The 15889-nt window shown below is 52.4% G+C and overlaps 1 protein-coding gene across 1 annotated transcript in view; it reads left to right on the forward strand.

Moving 5' to 3' along the window:
- LOC149427584 (protein sel-1 homolog 3-like) overlaps nucleotides 1-15532 on the forward strand; it is a 154023-nt gene extending 138491 nt beyond the window's left edge. The window contains exons 21-23 of the mRNA XM_089667878.1: nucleotides 613-740; nucleotides 11717-11819; nucleotides 15137-15532. Coding sequence (XP_089524004.1) covers nucleotides 613-740; nucleotides 11717-11819; nucleotides 15137-15238 — 333 coding nt within the window. The 3' untranslated portion in view covers nucleotides 15239-15532. The remainder of the gene's footprint in view (nucleotides 1-612; nucleotides 741-11716; nucleotides 11820-15136) is intronic.
- The last annotated feature ends 357 nt before the right edge of the window (nucleotides 15533-15889 follow it).

The following is a 15889-nucleotide window of genomic DNA, read 5'->3' on the forward strand; positions in this document are numbered from 1 at the left end:
GGTGGGAATGTTCAGTGTGATGGTGCAGTGGTCGGGGTGGGAATGTTCAGTGTGATGGGTGCAGTGGTCGGGGTTGGGGTGGGAATGTTCAGTGTGATGGGTGCAGTAGTCGGGGTGGGAATGTTCAGTGTGATGGGTGCAGTAGTCGGGGTGGGAATGTTCAGTGTGATGGGTGCAGTAGTCGGGGTGGGAATGTTCAGTGTGATGGGTGCAGTGGTTGGGGTGGGAATGTTCAGTGTGATGGGTGCAGTGGTCGGGGTGGGAATGTTCAGTGTGATGGGTGCAGTGGTCGGGGTGGGAATGTTCAGTGTGATGGGTGCAGTAGTCGGGGTGGGAATGTTCAGTGTGATGGGTGCAGTAGTCGGGGTGGGAATGTTCAGTGTGATGGGTGCAGTGGTCGGGGTGGGAATGTTCAGTGTGATGGGTGCAGTGGTCGGGGTGGGAATGTTCAGTGTGATGGGTGCAGTGGTAGATGATGTCTCTCTCTCCGGACGTTGAGTACTCGGTATAAGTTCCATCTTCTGTCACACTGAAGACATCGTTTCTTTCCTCACTCTGGATGGTGTCATCAGACCGTCCTCAGGAGATTGCATGTGTGTGTTGTGATTGCAGGGTCTGTACAATCTGGGGGTCCTGATGGAAGAAGGGGTCTCCCTCCCCCACTCTACACTACGCAGACTTGGCTTCAACAGTTCCGTCTGTGCCAACAACTTCACCATCATCATCGAGCTGTACAGAAGGTGAGAGCTGACCGGAGACTCTTCTCCTAACCCCGACCCTGAGGTGCCCCGGAGACTCTTCTCCTAACCCCGACCCTGAGGTGCCCCGGAGACTCTTCTCCTAACCCCGACCCTAAGGTGCACCGGAGACTCTTCTCCTAACCCCGACCCTAAGGTGCACCGGAGACTCTTCTCCTAACCCCGACCCTAAGGTGTCCCGGAGACTCTTCTCCTAACCCCGACCCTAAGGTGCACCGGAGACTCTTCTCCTAACCCCGACCCTAAAGTGCACCGGAGACTCTTCTCCTAACCCCGACCCTAAGGTGCCCCGGAGACTCTTCTCCTAACCCCGACCCTAAGGTGCACCGCAGACTCTTCTCCTAACCCCGACCCTAAGGTGCTCCGCAGACTCTTCTCCTAACCCCGACCCTGAGGTGCTCCGCAGACTCTTCTCCTAACCCCGACCCTAAGGTGCTCCGCAGACTCTTCTCCTAACCCCGACCCTAAGGTGCCCCGGAGACTCTTCTCCTAACCCCGACCCTGAGGTGCTCCGGAGACTCTTCTCCTAACCCCGACCCTGAGGTGCCCCGGAGACTCTTCTCCTAACCCCGACCCTAAGGTGCCCCGGAGACTCTTCTCCTAACCCCGACCCTGAGGTGCCCCGGAGACTCTTCTCCTAACCCCGACCCTAAGGTGCCCCGGAGACTCTTCTCCTAACCCCGACCCTAAGGTGCTCCGCAGACTCTTCTCCTAACCCCGACCCTGAGGTGCACCGCAGACTCTTCTCCTAACCCCGACCCTGAGGTGCTCCGGAGACTCTTCTCCTAACCCCGACCCTGAGGTGCACCGGAGACTCTTCTCCTAACCCTGACCCTAAGTTGCACCGGAGACTCTTCTCCTAACCCCGACCCTGAGGTGCCCCGCAGACTCTTCTCCTAACCCCGACCCTAAAGTGCACCGGAGACTCTTCTCCTAACCTGATTGTGTCACAATGTGTCTAATAATAGTGTGTGACTGTGGGGGAGGGGACATTAGAGTGTGAGCTCCTCTGGTACAGAGACTGATGGGACTGCGGGAGAGGGGACATTAGAGTGTGAGCTCCTCTGGTACAGAGACTGATGGGACTGTGGGGGAGGGGACATTAGAGTGTAAGCTCCTCTGTACAGAGACTGTGGGGGAGGGGACATTAGAGTGTGAGCTCCTCTGGTACAGAGACTGATGGGACTGCGGGGGAGGGGACATTAGAGTGTGAGCTCCTCTGGTACAGAGACAGATGGGACTGCGGGGGAGGGGACATTAGAGTGTAAGCTCCTCTGGTACAGAGACTGATGTGACTGTGGGGGAGGGGACATTAGAGTGTAAGCTCCTCTGGTACAGAGACTGATGTGACTGTGGGGGAGGGGACATTAGAGTGTAAATTTTTTGTTTATTAAAATCTTGCAAACAAACATCATAAAAATCCTATTTCCATAAATACAGAATAAAATATATATAATTAAACAAAACCAGCTACTTCAGCAAAATAACAAATCCTGACGTCACCTGAACCCCCCTCAGGGTAAGAAACGATTAAACATTCACCCCACACACTGATCCCACACATTGATCCCACACACTGATCCCACACACTGATCCCACACACTGATCCCACACACTGATCCCACACATTGATCCCACACACTGATCCCACACACTGATCCCACACATTGATCCCATACATTGATCCCACACACTGATCCCACACATTGATCCCACACACTGATCCCACACATTGATCCCACACATTGATCCCACACATTGATCCCACACACTGATCCCACACATTGATCCCATACATTGATCCCACACACTGATCCCACACACTGATCCCACACACTGATCCCATACATTGATCCCACACACTGATCCCACACATTGATCCCACACATTGATCCCACACACTGATCCCACACATTGATCCCACACACTGATCCCACACACTGATCCCACACATTGATCCCACACATTGATCCCACACATTGATCCCACACATTGATCCCACACATTGATCCCACACACTGATCCCACACACTGATCCCACACACTGATCCCACACACTGATCCCACACACTGATCCCACACATTGATCCCACACACTGATCCCACACATTGATCCCACACACTGATCCCACACATTGATCCCACACATTGATCCCACACATTGATCCCACACACTGATCCCACACATTGATCCCATACATTGATCCCATACATTGATCCCACACATTGATCCCATACATTGATCCCACACACTGATCTCACACATTGATCCCACACATTGATCCCATACATTGATCCCACACACTGATCCCATACATTGATCCCATACATTGATCCCACACACTGATCCCACACATTGATCCCATACATTGATCCCATACATTGATCCCACACATTGATCCCACACATTGATCCCACACACTGATCCCACACATTGATCCCACACATTGATCCCATACACTGATCCCACACATTGATCCCATACATTGATCCCATACATTGATCCCATACATTGATCCCACACATTGATCCCACACATTGATCCCACACATTGATCCCACACACTGATCCCATACATCGATCCCACACATCGATCCCACACATTGATCCCATGCATTGATCCCACGCATTGATCCCACGCATTGATCCCATACATTGATCCCACACACTGATCCCACGCATTGATCCCACGCATTGATCCCATGCATTGATCCCACACATTGATCCCACACACTGATCCCATACATCGATCCCACGCATTGATCCCATGCATTGATCCCACGCATTGATCCCACGCATTGATCCCACGCATCGATCCCACGCATTGATCCCACACATTGATCCCACACATTGATCCCACACATTGATCCCACACACTGATCCCATACATCGATCCCACACATTGATCCCACACATTGATCCCATACATTGATCCCACACATTGATCCCATACATTGATCCCACACATTGATCCCACACATTGATCCCACACATTGATCCCACACACCGATCCCATACATTCATCCCATACATCGATCCCATACATGCCGCCTTTCTTCAAAAATCTGATGTTACAAAATCTAGGGGACGTGAAAGGACAGAAAGAGAAGCCACGCCCCCAGAGACTGACAGACAGCAGCTACGGGGACCTGACATTCCTCCACGCCTTTGTCCAGGCTCCCGGCCGCCACCTGTCCTTCTCAAGACCCCGAATCTTCCCAACCTCACCCAGTATGTTGTTCACCACCACCTCGGCAGGAGGAAACCTGACATCGTGCATTCCACATGTAGTAACGGACTACTAAGCTAACTAGAAAAAGTGTCTCAAAATCAAAGACCCGGAGAGTCTGAAAGGCTCTGTAAGACCACTCCGCGTAACTCAAGCGGGAAAGGAAAGGGATCCCCAGAGCCCCACCCACCCGCTTGTAGACTTCTATATTGAAGGGGCACTGAAGCAAGAAATGGTCCATCGTCTCCTCCACTCCACCGCACTCCACTCTTGGACAACCACGGTTCTCCGCAGAGCGATGCTTCAGGTTGCCCTTCACATAGAGTCTGCCATGGAACGAGAGCCAGGCCAAATCCCAAAACTTTAAAGGGATTCTCTCCAGATTCATCAAACGCAGACCCTCCCTCATAACCGGGCCTGGGCAATCCCTCCCTCATAACCGGGCCTGGGCAATCCCTCCCTCATAACCGGGCCTGGGCAATCCCTCCCCCATAATCGGGCCTAGGCAATCCCTCCCTCATAACCGGGCCTGGGCAAACCCTCCCTCATAACCGGGCCTGAACAATCCCTCCCTCATAACTGGGCCTGGGCAATCCCTCCCCCACAACCGGGCCTGGGCAATCCCTCCCTCATAACTGGGCCTGGGCAATCCCTCCCCCATAACCGGGCCTGGGCAATCCCTCTAGGCCAATGTCTCGCTAAAGGCAGATTCAACAACCCTCCTCTCCAGGGCCTTCCTAGGAAGAGACTTCATTTCCTCCGCCGTCACTCGCCAATGTGAAGCATTTTCAGACATGGGGCAACATAAGCCGGGAGCTCACCATGTTGGACCCTCAGGCTTCTCACTGGCCCACCATTCTCCCAGCTCCGCAGAAAAAGCCTAAACCAGGACTGAAAAATACCAACCCACCCAGGCGGTTCCTCTGCCAACATGCTACCAAAATTAGGTTTCAAAAACATCAGAGAAAAGGAAACCACCGGGTTGACCATACCTAGGCCACCCATCCGCCTGGGAAGGTAGGTTACAGACCTCTTAATGAGGTTCAGTTTGTGCCCCCATAACAGCTGGAAGACACAACTGTAGATCCTCGCATAGAGAGACACTGGAACACAGACAAAGCTGACATACAGAAATACCGGGATCAGGGAAGTTCTAATCAGGTCAATCCTTTCCCTGGAAGAGAGTTTCCAATCCTTCCAGCTGGCCACCTTGGCATCGGCATCTTGTAGCCTGCTTACCCAATGTGCCGTAATCACCGGGACCAAATCTGATGCCTAAAACTTTAATTTCCTGCTGGGGCTCTGGGAAGGCGTCCGGAAGGGTAAAGCCTTCTCCTTCCTCTCCCATCCAGAAAACCTCAGCATACTGTTCCATCACCGAGACCACCTCCTCCACCTCCTGCCTCAGCATACTGTTCTATCACCGAGACCACCTCCTCTGCCTCCTGCCTCAGCATACTGTTCCATCACTGAGACCACCTTCTCCACCTCCTGCCTCAGCATACTGTTCCATCACTGAGACCACCTTCTCCACCTCCTGCCTCAGCGTACTGTTCCATCACCGAGACCACCTCCTCCGCCTCCTGCCTCAGCATACTGTTCCATCACCGAGACCACCTCCTCCTCCTCCTGCCTCAGCGTACTGTTCCATCATCGAGACCACCTCCTCCACCTCAGCATACTGTTCCATCACCGAGACCACCTCCTCTGCCTCCTGCCTCAGCGTACTGTTCCATCACCGAGACCACCTCCTCCGCCTCCTGCCTCAGCGTACTGTTCCATCACCGAGACCACCTCCTCCACCTCCTGCCTCAGCGTACTGTTCCATCACTGAGACCACCTCCTCCGCCTCCTGCCTCAGCGTACTGTTCCATCACCGAGACCACCTTCTCCACCTCCTGCCTCAGCGTACTGTTCCATCACCGAGACCACCTTCTCCACCTCCTGCCTCAGCGTACTGTTCCATCACCTAGACCACCTCCACCTCCTGCCTCAGCATACTGTTCCATCACCAAGACCACCTCCTCCTCCACCTCCTGCCTCAGCGTACTGTTCCATCACTGAGACCACCTCCTCCGCCTCCTGCCTCAGCGTACTGTTCCATCACCGAGACCACCTCCTCCACCTCCTGCCTCAGCGTACTGTTCCATCACCGAGACCACCTCCTCCGCCTCCTGCTTCAGCGTACTGTTCCATTACCGAGACCACAACCTCCGCCTCCTGCCTCAGCAAACTGTTCCATCACCGAGACCACCTCCTCCACCTCCTGCCTCAGCGTACTGTTCCATCACCGAGACCACCTCCTCCGCCTCCTGCCTCAGCGAACTGTTCCATCACCGAGACCACCTCCTCTGCCTCCTGCCTCAGCGTACTGTTCCATCACCGAGACCACCTCCTCCGTCTCCTGCTTCAGCGTAATGTTCCATCACCGAGACCACCTCCTCCGCCTCCTGCCTCAGCCTACTGTTCCATCACCGAGACAACCTCCTCCGCCTCCTGCCTCAGCCTACTGTTCCATCACCGAGACCACCTCCTCCGCCTCCTTTCTCAGCGTACTGTTCCATCACCGAGACCACCTCCCCCGCCTCCTGCCTCAGCGTACTGTTCCATCACCGAGACCACCTCCTCCGCCTCCTGCTTCAGCGTACTGTTCCATTACCGAGACCACCTCCTCCGCCTCCTGCCTCAGCGTACTGTTCCATCACCGAGACCACCTCCTCCGCCTCCTGCCTCAGCACACTGTTCCATCACCGAGACCACCTCCTCCGCCTCCTGCCTCAGCACACTGTTCCATCACCGAGACCACCTCCTCCGCCTCCTGCCTCAGCATACTGTTCCATCACCGAGACCACCTCCTCCGCCTCCTGCCTCAGCGTACTGTTCCATCACTGAGACCACCTCCTCCGCCTCCTGCCTCAGCGTACTGTTCCATCACCGAGACCACCTCCTCCACCTCCTGCCTCAGCGTACTGTTCCATCACCGAGACCACCTCCTCCGCCTCCTGCTTCATCGTACTGTTCCATTACCGAGACCACAACCTCCGCCTCCTGCCTCAGCAAACTGTTCCATCACCGAGACCACCTCCTCCACCTCCTGCCTCAGCGTACTGTTCCATCACCGAGACCACCTCCTCCGCCTCCTGCCTCAGCGTACTGTTCCATCACCGAGACCACCTCCTCTGCCTCCTGCCTCAGCGTACTGTTCCATCACCGAGACCACCTCCTCCGTCTCCTGCTTCAGCGTAATGTTCCATCACCGAGACCACCTCCTCCGCCTCCTGCCTCAGCCTACTGTTCCATCACCGAGACAACCTCCTCCGCCTCCTGCCTCAGCCTACTGTTCCATCACCGAGACCACCTCCTCCGCCTCCTGCTTCAGCGTACTGTTCCATTACCGAGACCACCTCCTCCGCCTCCTGCCTCAGCGTACTGTTCCATCACCGAGACCACCTCCTCCGCCTCCTGCCTCAGCACACTGTTCCATCACCGAGACCACCTCCTCCGCCTCCTGCCTCAGCACACTGTTCCATCACCGAGACCACCTCCTCCGCCTCCTGCCTCAGCATACTGTTCCATCACCGAGACCACCTCCTCCGCCTCCTGCCTCAGCGTACTGTTCCATCATCGAGACCACCTCCTCCGCCTCCTGCCTCAGCGTACTGTTCCATCACCGAGACCACCTCCTCCACCTCCTCCACCTCAGCATACTGTTCCATCACCGAGACCACCTCCTCCGCCTCCTGCCTCAGCGTACTGTTTCATCACCGAGACCACCTCCTCTGCCTCCTGCGTCCCGGAGATGAAAACAGACACGTTATCAGCATAGGCCACGACCCTCAGAGGGGGCTCCCCAGGAATGCCCAAAGGAACTCCACACAACGGTCCACTCTCTAACCTCCGAATGAAGGGATCGATTACAAACGCATATAGCAGAGGACTCAAAGGACATCCCTGACACACATCTGAGACAACCTCAAAGGGCCGTTCAATCCAACCATTCACAAGCATGAAGCTTTCAGCCCCTCTGTATAAAGTCTTTAGCCAATCGATAAAGCCCCCTGTGGCAAACTTGCTCATCCTTGTTGGAGCGGAGTCCCCCTTTTCCACTCTCTTTTTCGTGTTCTGTCTGTTTATTTGAGGCATTCCTCAGCCTCATTCCTACCCTCCTCCCTTCCTGAGAGGCAAACGTTATCTCCTGGCAATGGCGTGGAACAACCAGGAAGACATGAGAGTGGAGACAGGCCGTCTACTAAAGTGTAACTTTTGTCACCCAAAATGGCATAAGCCCACACATTATCAAACTGACCAGAGTAAATGCACATTCCTCAGGTCAACTGTATGGTTCATGTCATGGGATATGAAGCTGGTAGTTTAGTTTAGAGTTCCCCAATGACCACTCCCAAAATGTGTAGTCAGTGCCCCCCCCCCCCCCTCCCCTTGAGAGGGACTTTCAAGAGAGTTAGAGCTTGTCACACACACACACAGAGATCTCCGAGGTAACATCGTAACAGAGGAGATCAAAGAACCTTTCTGCTCTGCATCTTGGATTTGCAAATCCAGGCATATGGGCAAGTAACTCAACCCTGTAATCTTCTTCCTAATTATCTCTTTGCTGTGTCTTTGTATACATATATATATATTTTTGTGATATCTCTTTGTAAATATTTTATCGCACCTGTTTTGACTCTGTTAGAAATAAATCTTTCTTTCTGAAAGTGTTAAACTGTTTCTAAGCGCTTACTTGCAATTCACGAATCCCTGCCTGTGAAGAGACGCTACTGTTTGTTATATCTCTGTATAGTAGGTCTGCGGGCCGTGCTATATAGATCAATATATCAATCATTATAGTGTATATTTGGTAACGGGAGTTTCCCCGTCTCTGACAAAAGTGGTGGTGGCAGTAGAGGGTTAGTTGCGTAATTAACCTGACCCAGTAACAAGCGCATTCAGGCTGCAGGCACCGGTTGTAGTCCATTAGCTGGGCAATCGCTGTGTAGGGTGCAGCTGAGTGTGGCCTTGTTACGCGTGTCACACCTGTTGGTGGCAGCGACCGCGGGCCGTGACACCCCCCTCCAGGCCATACTTGCCAAGAAGCAGCCATAGGTACTCATGATTGACTCGATCAAAAGCTTTGGCCTGATCCAATGCCAGCAGGAACTTTCCCCAGCCTGCAGTCCTGCACCGCTCCAGGGCCTCCTGGACAGCTAACACCGCTGAAAAAGTGCTTCTTCCCTGAACCGAACAGTGCTGATGGCGAGAAAGTAAATCGCCCGCAACAGACGATAAACGCCAGAAAATGATCTTTGCCAGTATATTCCTATCAACATTGAGAAGGCTAATGGGCCGCCAATTCTCAATTCTCGAGGAATCCTTACCCTTTGACAGAAGAATCACTGCAGATTGTCGCATGGAGGGGGAGGGTGAACCCTCTCTCAGACATGGAGGGGGAGGGCGGACCCTCTCTCAGACATGGAGGGGGAGGGCGAACCCTCTCTCAGACAGCCATTAAACACCTCCACCAAATATGGGGCCAGAGTCACCTTAAAGTGCTTATAAAACTCGGCTGTCAATCCGTCTGGCCCAGGTGACTTCTTCATGGCAAGCTGATCAATAGCTTTCACCACCTCATCTGCCGTGATGTCCTCTGTCACCTCACAAGAGAACTGCCATTTCCCAGTCCTGGAGTAGAGTCCAGAAAACCCAACATGCTTGCCCGATTGAGGTCCCTTCTACCCAGGACTCACAGGAGAACTGCAATTTTCCAGTCCTGGAGTAGAGTCCAGAAAACCCAACATGCTCCCCCGATCAAGGTCCCTCCTACCCAGGACTCACAGGAGAACTGCCATTTCCCAGTCCTGGAGTAGAGTCCAGAAAACCCAACATGTTCGCCCGATCGAGGTCCCTCCTACCCAGGACTCAGGAGAACTGCCATTTCCCAGTCCTGGAGTAGAGTCCAGAAAACCCAAAATGCTCGCCTGATCGAGGTCCCTCCTACCCAAGAGGTCAGCATAATATGACCTGGAGGTTTCCAGGATCCCCGACTTGGACTTTGTCAGGGAACCCGTACTGTCAGCCAGGCCTACAACTGACTTCACTGCTCTACCTTGTTTGCAGTTCTGGTAAGGGTCGGCGAGTGATATTTCCCATAATCCCTTTCCAGAACCAAAGAGGCATGCCTGTCATATTGACACCTCCTGAGGAGGAGTGTAACCTCAGAGATCGCCCCCCGGATCTCCATTATTGGAGACAAGCCGATCGAGCTTCCTCCGCAGACGCTGGTAGGTGACATACTTATCAAGCTGTTTATTCCTTCCTATGGCCTTGAACCCAACGATCCTTCGTTTTGTAAGCTCCCACCACTCGGACTTACTGCTGCAAACGTCCATGATTGATACCTGTGCCTGAAAAAAATCCTCAAAGGATTGACTCACCTTCTCATCGTCCAGGAGTGCCGAATTCAGCTTCCAGGTACCCCTCCCCTTAGGTGGTGTATCGGGGCCACTCAGAGTCACAGACAGAATACAGTGATCGGAAAACTCCACCGCCTGACACACTGGTGCCGAGAAGGCGGAGTTCCCCTTTAAAAACCTATCTATTCTACTCTGACTAGAATCTCGCTGAAAAGTGAATCCCGTGTCGTCTGGGCAGCAATGAATGTGCACATCAACCAGACCTGCCTCTCTAGCCGTCACAGTCCAGCCTGACTCCGGTCCCTCTCCTGTCCTTAGTCCTAGTGACGGTGTTAAAGTCACCACCGAAGACAACTTGCTGGGCTGTACAAAGGAAAGGCTTGATCTTCATGAAGAGGCATTTCCTGTCCCATTTTGTCTGGGGCCCATAGATGTTAATCAGGCGCAGGTCCTGCCCCCCCATGGAGACGTCTAAGACCATGCATCTCCCCATTTCTACCTCAATAATCCGCCGACAGGTTACCATGCCGGAAAAAAGTACCGCAACTCCAGTGTAAGAGACCAGAAGGAGGGGCCGCGCTTCCACTCCTTCGCCATATGGACATCCCCCAAACTGGACAACCTGGTCTCCTGCAAAAAGAAAATGTCAGCATCAAACCTGCTGAGCAAAGATAAGGCCATGTTATGAGCGCTTACTGATTTTATGCTGGAGACATTAATGGTCGCCACCTTCAGAGGAGTGGGAACCGCCATCAGGATGATCGAGGTACCCGTTTCTTAGCCTGCTAACCCCCCTCCCTACTTGGAGACCCTACACGCTTCATAGTCCTCTGTGATTCCTCCTCCATGGAAACCTCATCACCTGAAGATCCCTCATCCTCCACCTCAGATAACACTTCAAATGTATTTGACACCTCCACCCTCCCAGGGTCAGGTACAGGCACATCCTTCTTCCGCTTCTTCTTCCCAGACCTCCTTTTTGCCTCCAACCACTCCATATCATCATTTGATAAACCGGACCGCAAAGCCCCCTCCCCTCCCCTTCCACCATCACCAACATCATCCACCCCACTCTCTCCACTCACCACAGCAGTCCCCCGACCTTCACCCCAACACCCCCACCATCATTCACTCCACCCCCCAGCGCCTCACGCGCTCTGACCCTCCGACGCCGGGGAGCCGTAAGCTCCTCTGGTGCAAGGGATAGGATGATTTGTCTCTGGTATGTTCCATCGTTGGTATGATCTCAGTAACACGCTGATTGTAGCTCTGGCTTTCGGGAGAATGTATGGAATATCACATGTTAGCGTGTTGTGCAGATGTCGGGATCATGAGAAGGAAGACTCGTATGTCCCGTGTAGTCTGGCACTCCTGAACACGTATCTTCTCTATGTCTGGACATTTCATGGCTCCCTCCTGAAGGTAAGCTGGATTTGATCTTTTCCCTGAATGCTGGCGATGAGTTGAACTGCATTGAAGTCAATGGGAGCCGAATCTGTGAATGATAGAGACTCTCATCTTCTGGGCTAATAGTCAAGGGGTGTAAAATAATAGCGGGGGGATGGGCACTGTCATGGGGAACATGTACCAATGCATAGCGAGGGGGGGGATGGGCACAGTCATGGGGAACATGTACCAATACATAGCGAGGGGGGGGGGTGGACACAGTCATGGGGAACATGTACCAATACATAGCGAGGGGAGGGGATGGGCACAGTCATGGGAAACATGTACCAATACATAGCGAGGGGGGGGATGGGCACAGTCATGGGAAACATGTACCAATGCATAGCGAGGGGGGGGATGGGCACAGTCATGGGAACATGTACCAATGCATAGCGAGGGGGGGGGGATGGGCACAGTCATGGGAAACATGTACCAATGCATAGCGAGGGGGGGATGGACACAGTCATGGGGAACATGTACCAATGCAAAAAAATCCATTCAGCCAGGAGCGCTGAGTTTTTGTTTTTGAATACTTAAAGTGAAACATTAAACATTTCCAATTCCTTATTCCAAATATCATCCCTGGGGGCACCTAATCCTGGGGGATCCTAAACCTGGGGGGACCTAATCCTGGGGGGGGCTAATCCTTGTAGGTCCTAATCCTGGGGGGCTCTAATCATGGGGAGTCCTAAACCTGGGGGGCTAATCCTGGTAGGTCCTAATCCTAGGGGGTACTAATCCTGGGGGGGCCTAATCCTGGCAGGTCCTAATCCTGGGGGGTTCTAATCCTGGTAGGTCCTAATCCTGGAGGGTCCTAATCCTGGGGGGAGGGGGGCTAATCCTGATAGGTCCTAATCCTGGGGAGTTCTAATCCTGGGGGGACCTAATCCTGGGATGTCCTAATCCTGGGGGGTGGGGGCTAATCCTGGTAGGTCCTAATCCTGGGGGGGGCTAATCCTGGTACAGTGAAGGAAATGTGTATTCTCTCCCCCCTGATGGTGAATGTTCGCCCCTCACACAGAAATGATCGGTCTAACAATGGAATGTTCGCCCCTCACACAGAAATGATCGGTCTAACAATGGAATGTTCGCCCCTCACACAGAAATGATCGGTCTAACAATGGAATGTTCGCCCCTCACACAGAAATGATCGGTCTAACAATGGAATGTTCGCCCCTCACACAGAAATGATCGGTCTAACAATGGAATGTTCGGTGTAACACTGAGAGACAGAATACAACAACAAATTCAGCAGAAATGCGTCTAACAAATGATGACGGATCTGCATGTTCATGAGGGAAAGAAGGATTTGATCCCCTTCACAAAACATGACTTAGTACTTGGTGGCCAATCCCTTATTGGCCATCACAGAGGTCAGACGTTTCCTGGAGTTGGCCCCCAGGTTCGCACACATCTCAGGAGGGATTTTGGCCCACTCCTCTTGGCAGATCCTCTCCAAGTCATTAAGGTTTGGTGGCTGACGTTTGGCAACTCGAACTTTCAGCTCCTCCACAGATTTTCCATCGGATGAAGGTGTGGAGACTGGCTAGGCCACTCCAGGACCTTCATGTGCTTCTTCTTGAGCCGCTCCTTTGTTGCCTTGGCCGTGTGTTTTGGGTCATTGTCATGCTGGAACACCCATCCACCACCCATTTTCAATGCCCCGGCTGAGGGAAGAAGGTTCTCACCCAAGATTTGAGGGTACATTGCCCCGTCCATCGTCCCTTTGATGCGGTGCAGTTGTCCTGTCCCCTTAGCAGAAAAACACCCCCAAAGCAGAATGTTTCCCCCACCATGTTTCACAGTTGGGATGGTGTTCTTAGGGTCATAGGCAGCATTCCTCCTCCTCCAAACACGGTGAGTTGAGTTGATGCCAAAGAGCTGGATTTTGGTCTCCTCTGACCACAACACTTCCCACCAGTCCTCCTCTGCATCATTCAGATGTTCAGTGGCAGACTTCAGACGGGCCTGGACATGGGCTTTCTTGAGCAGAGGGACCGTGCGGGCACTGCAGGATTTCAGTCCTTGTCGGCGTAGTGTGTTACCAATTGTTTTCTTGGTGACTGTGGTCCCAGCTGCCTGGAGATCATTGACAAGATCCTCACGTGTAGTTCTGGGATGATTCCTCACTGTTCTCATGATCCTTGACACTCCACGAGGTGAGATCTTGCATGGTGCACCAGACCTAGGGAGACTGACACTTGTTTTGTGTTTCTTCCATTTGTGAATGATTGCACCAACTGTTGTCACCTTCTCACCAAGCTGCTTGGCCATAGTTTGGTAGCCCAGTCCAGCCTTGTGTAGGTCTACCATCTTGTCCCTGACATCCTTGGACAGCTCTTTGGTCTTTGCCATGGTGGAGAGTTTGGAATCTGATGGTTTGATGGCTCCTGTGGACAGGTGTCTTTTATACAGGTAACACAATGAGATTAGCAGCACTCCCTTTAAGAGACTGCTTCTAATCTCAGCTTGTTACCTGTATGAGAGACACCTGGGAGCCAGAAATCCTGCTGAATGATAGGGGATCAAATCCTTCTTTCCCTCATGAACATGCAGATCCGTCATCATTTGTTAGACGCATTTCTGCTGAATTTGTTGTTGTATTCTGTCTCTCAGTGTTACTCCGAACATTCCATTGTTAGACCGATCGTTTCTGTGTGAGGGGCGAACATTCCATTGTTAGACCGATCGTTTCTGTGTGAGGGGCGAACATTCCATTGTTAGACCGATCGTTTCTGTGTGAGGGGCGAACATTCCATTGTTAGACCGATCATTTCTGTGTGAGGGGCGAACATTCCATTGTTAGACCGATCATTTCTGTGTGAGGGGCGAACATTCCATTGTTTGACCGATCGTTTCTGTGTGAGGGGCGAACATTTCATTGTTAGACCGATCATTTCTGTGTGAGGGGCGAACATTCCATTGTTAGACCGATCATTTCTGTGCGAGGGGCGAACATTCCATTGTTAGACCGATCATTTCTGTGTGAGGGGCGAACATTCCATTGTTAGACCGATCATTTCTGTGTGAGGGGCGAACATTCCATTGTTAGACCGATCATTTCTGTGTGAGGGGAGAACATTCCATTGTTAGACCGATCATTTCTGTGTGAGGGGCGAACATTCCATTGTTAGACCGATCATTTCTGTGTGAGGGACGAACATTCCATTGTTAGACCGATCATGAGGAAAGTATCACTTTGGGTGACCCAATCACATTGACATTCATTGTATAAACAAAGTTCTGGGGTTTGTTTACATTCCATTAACCCTTCATTGCTGTTTTCCCTCCAGTTCTCCAGTGCGGCTGCCATTGCCATTGTGACGGCGCTCAGCGTGATGACGATTTGCGGACGATTACAGAGCGCGGCGAGACGCCTGCAGCTGGTTGTATGATGGAGGCCGCCATGTTCTCTTTGCTGGCCATTCTGGTCCATTTCATGGGGCATGTTATTGGCAGGATCCTTGTCACTCCATGGTCTCTGGTGGTAGATCACATGACTCCTCCCAGGGACCGAGCTCAGGACCTTTATATGACCACGCCCCATTACCCTAATACAGGAGGCCACACCCCATTACCCTAGTACAGGAGGCCACACCCACCACTGGACCCACCCACAGCGCAGCCAACAACAGAAAATGATTCCTGGATCTTCCAGAACATATTTACATTAAATTCCATTTTCAGAATGTGTCGTGATATTTACAAGTTTGGGGGATTCCCACCACTCCTGGCGAATAAATAACTTTGAGTAAAGTATTTTGAATAAATATTGAGTTAAATCTGAACCAATAATAAATTCCGATCATCCAATAAAAAGACAAATCCTGGAATGACCAGAAACCAACCCGCCATTGGATGGAGAGCGTCACCCATATCACCAATATGTAGAGAACCTCTCCTGTGCCCTAATAATCCCACCATCCTCATTGAGGGATTCCCACCATTCCTGTGCCCATTATTAGGGGTTCCCACCATTCCTGTGCCCATTATTAGGGGTTCCCACCATTCCTGTGCCCACTATGAGGGATTCCCACCATTCCTGT

This window comes from Staurois parvus, unplaced genomic scaffold (assembly GCF_062004578.1).
Source record: "Staurois parvus isolate SC_StPar_1 unplaced genomic scaffold, SC_StPar_1.0 ptg003642l, whole genome shotgun sequence".
Taxonomy (NCBI): Eukaryota; Metazoa; Chordata; class Amphibia; order Anura; family Ranidae; genus Staurois; species Staurois parvus.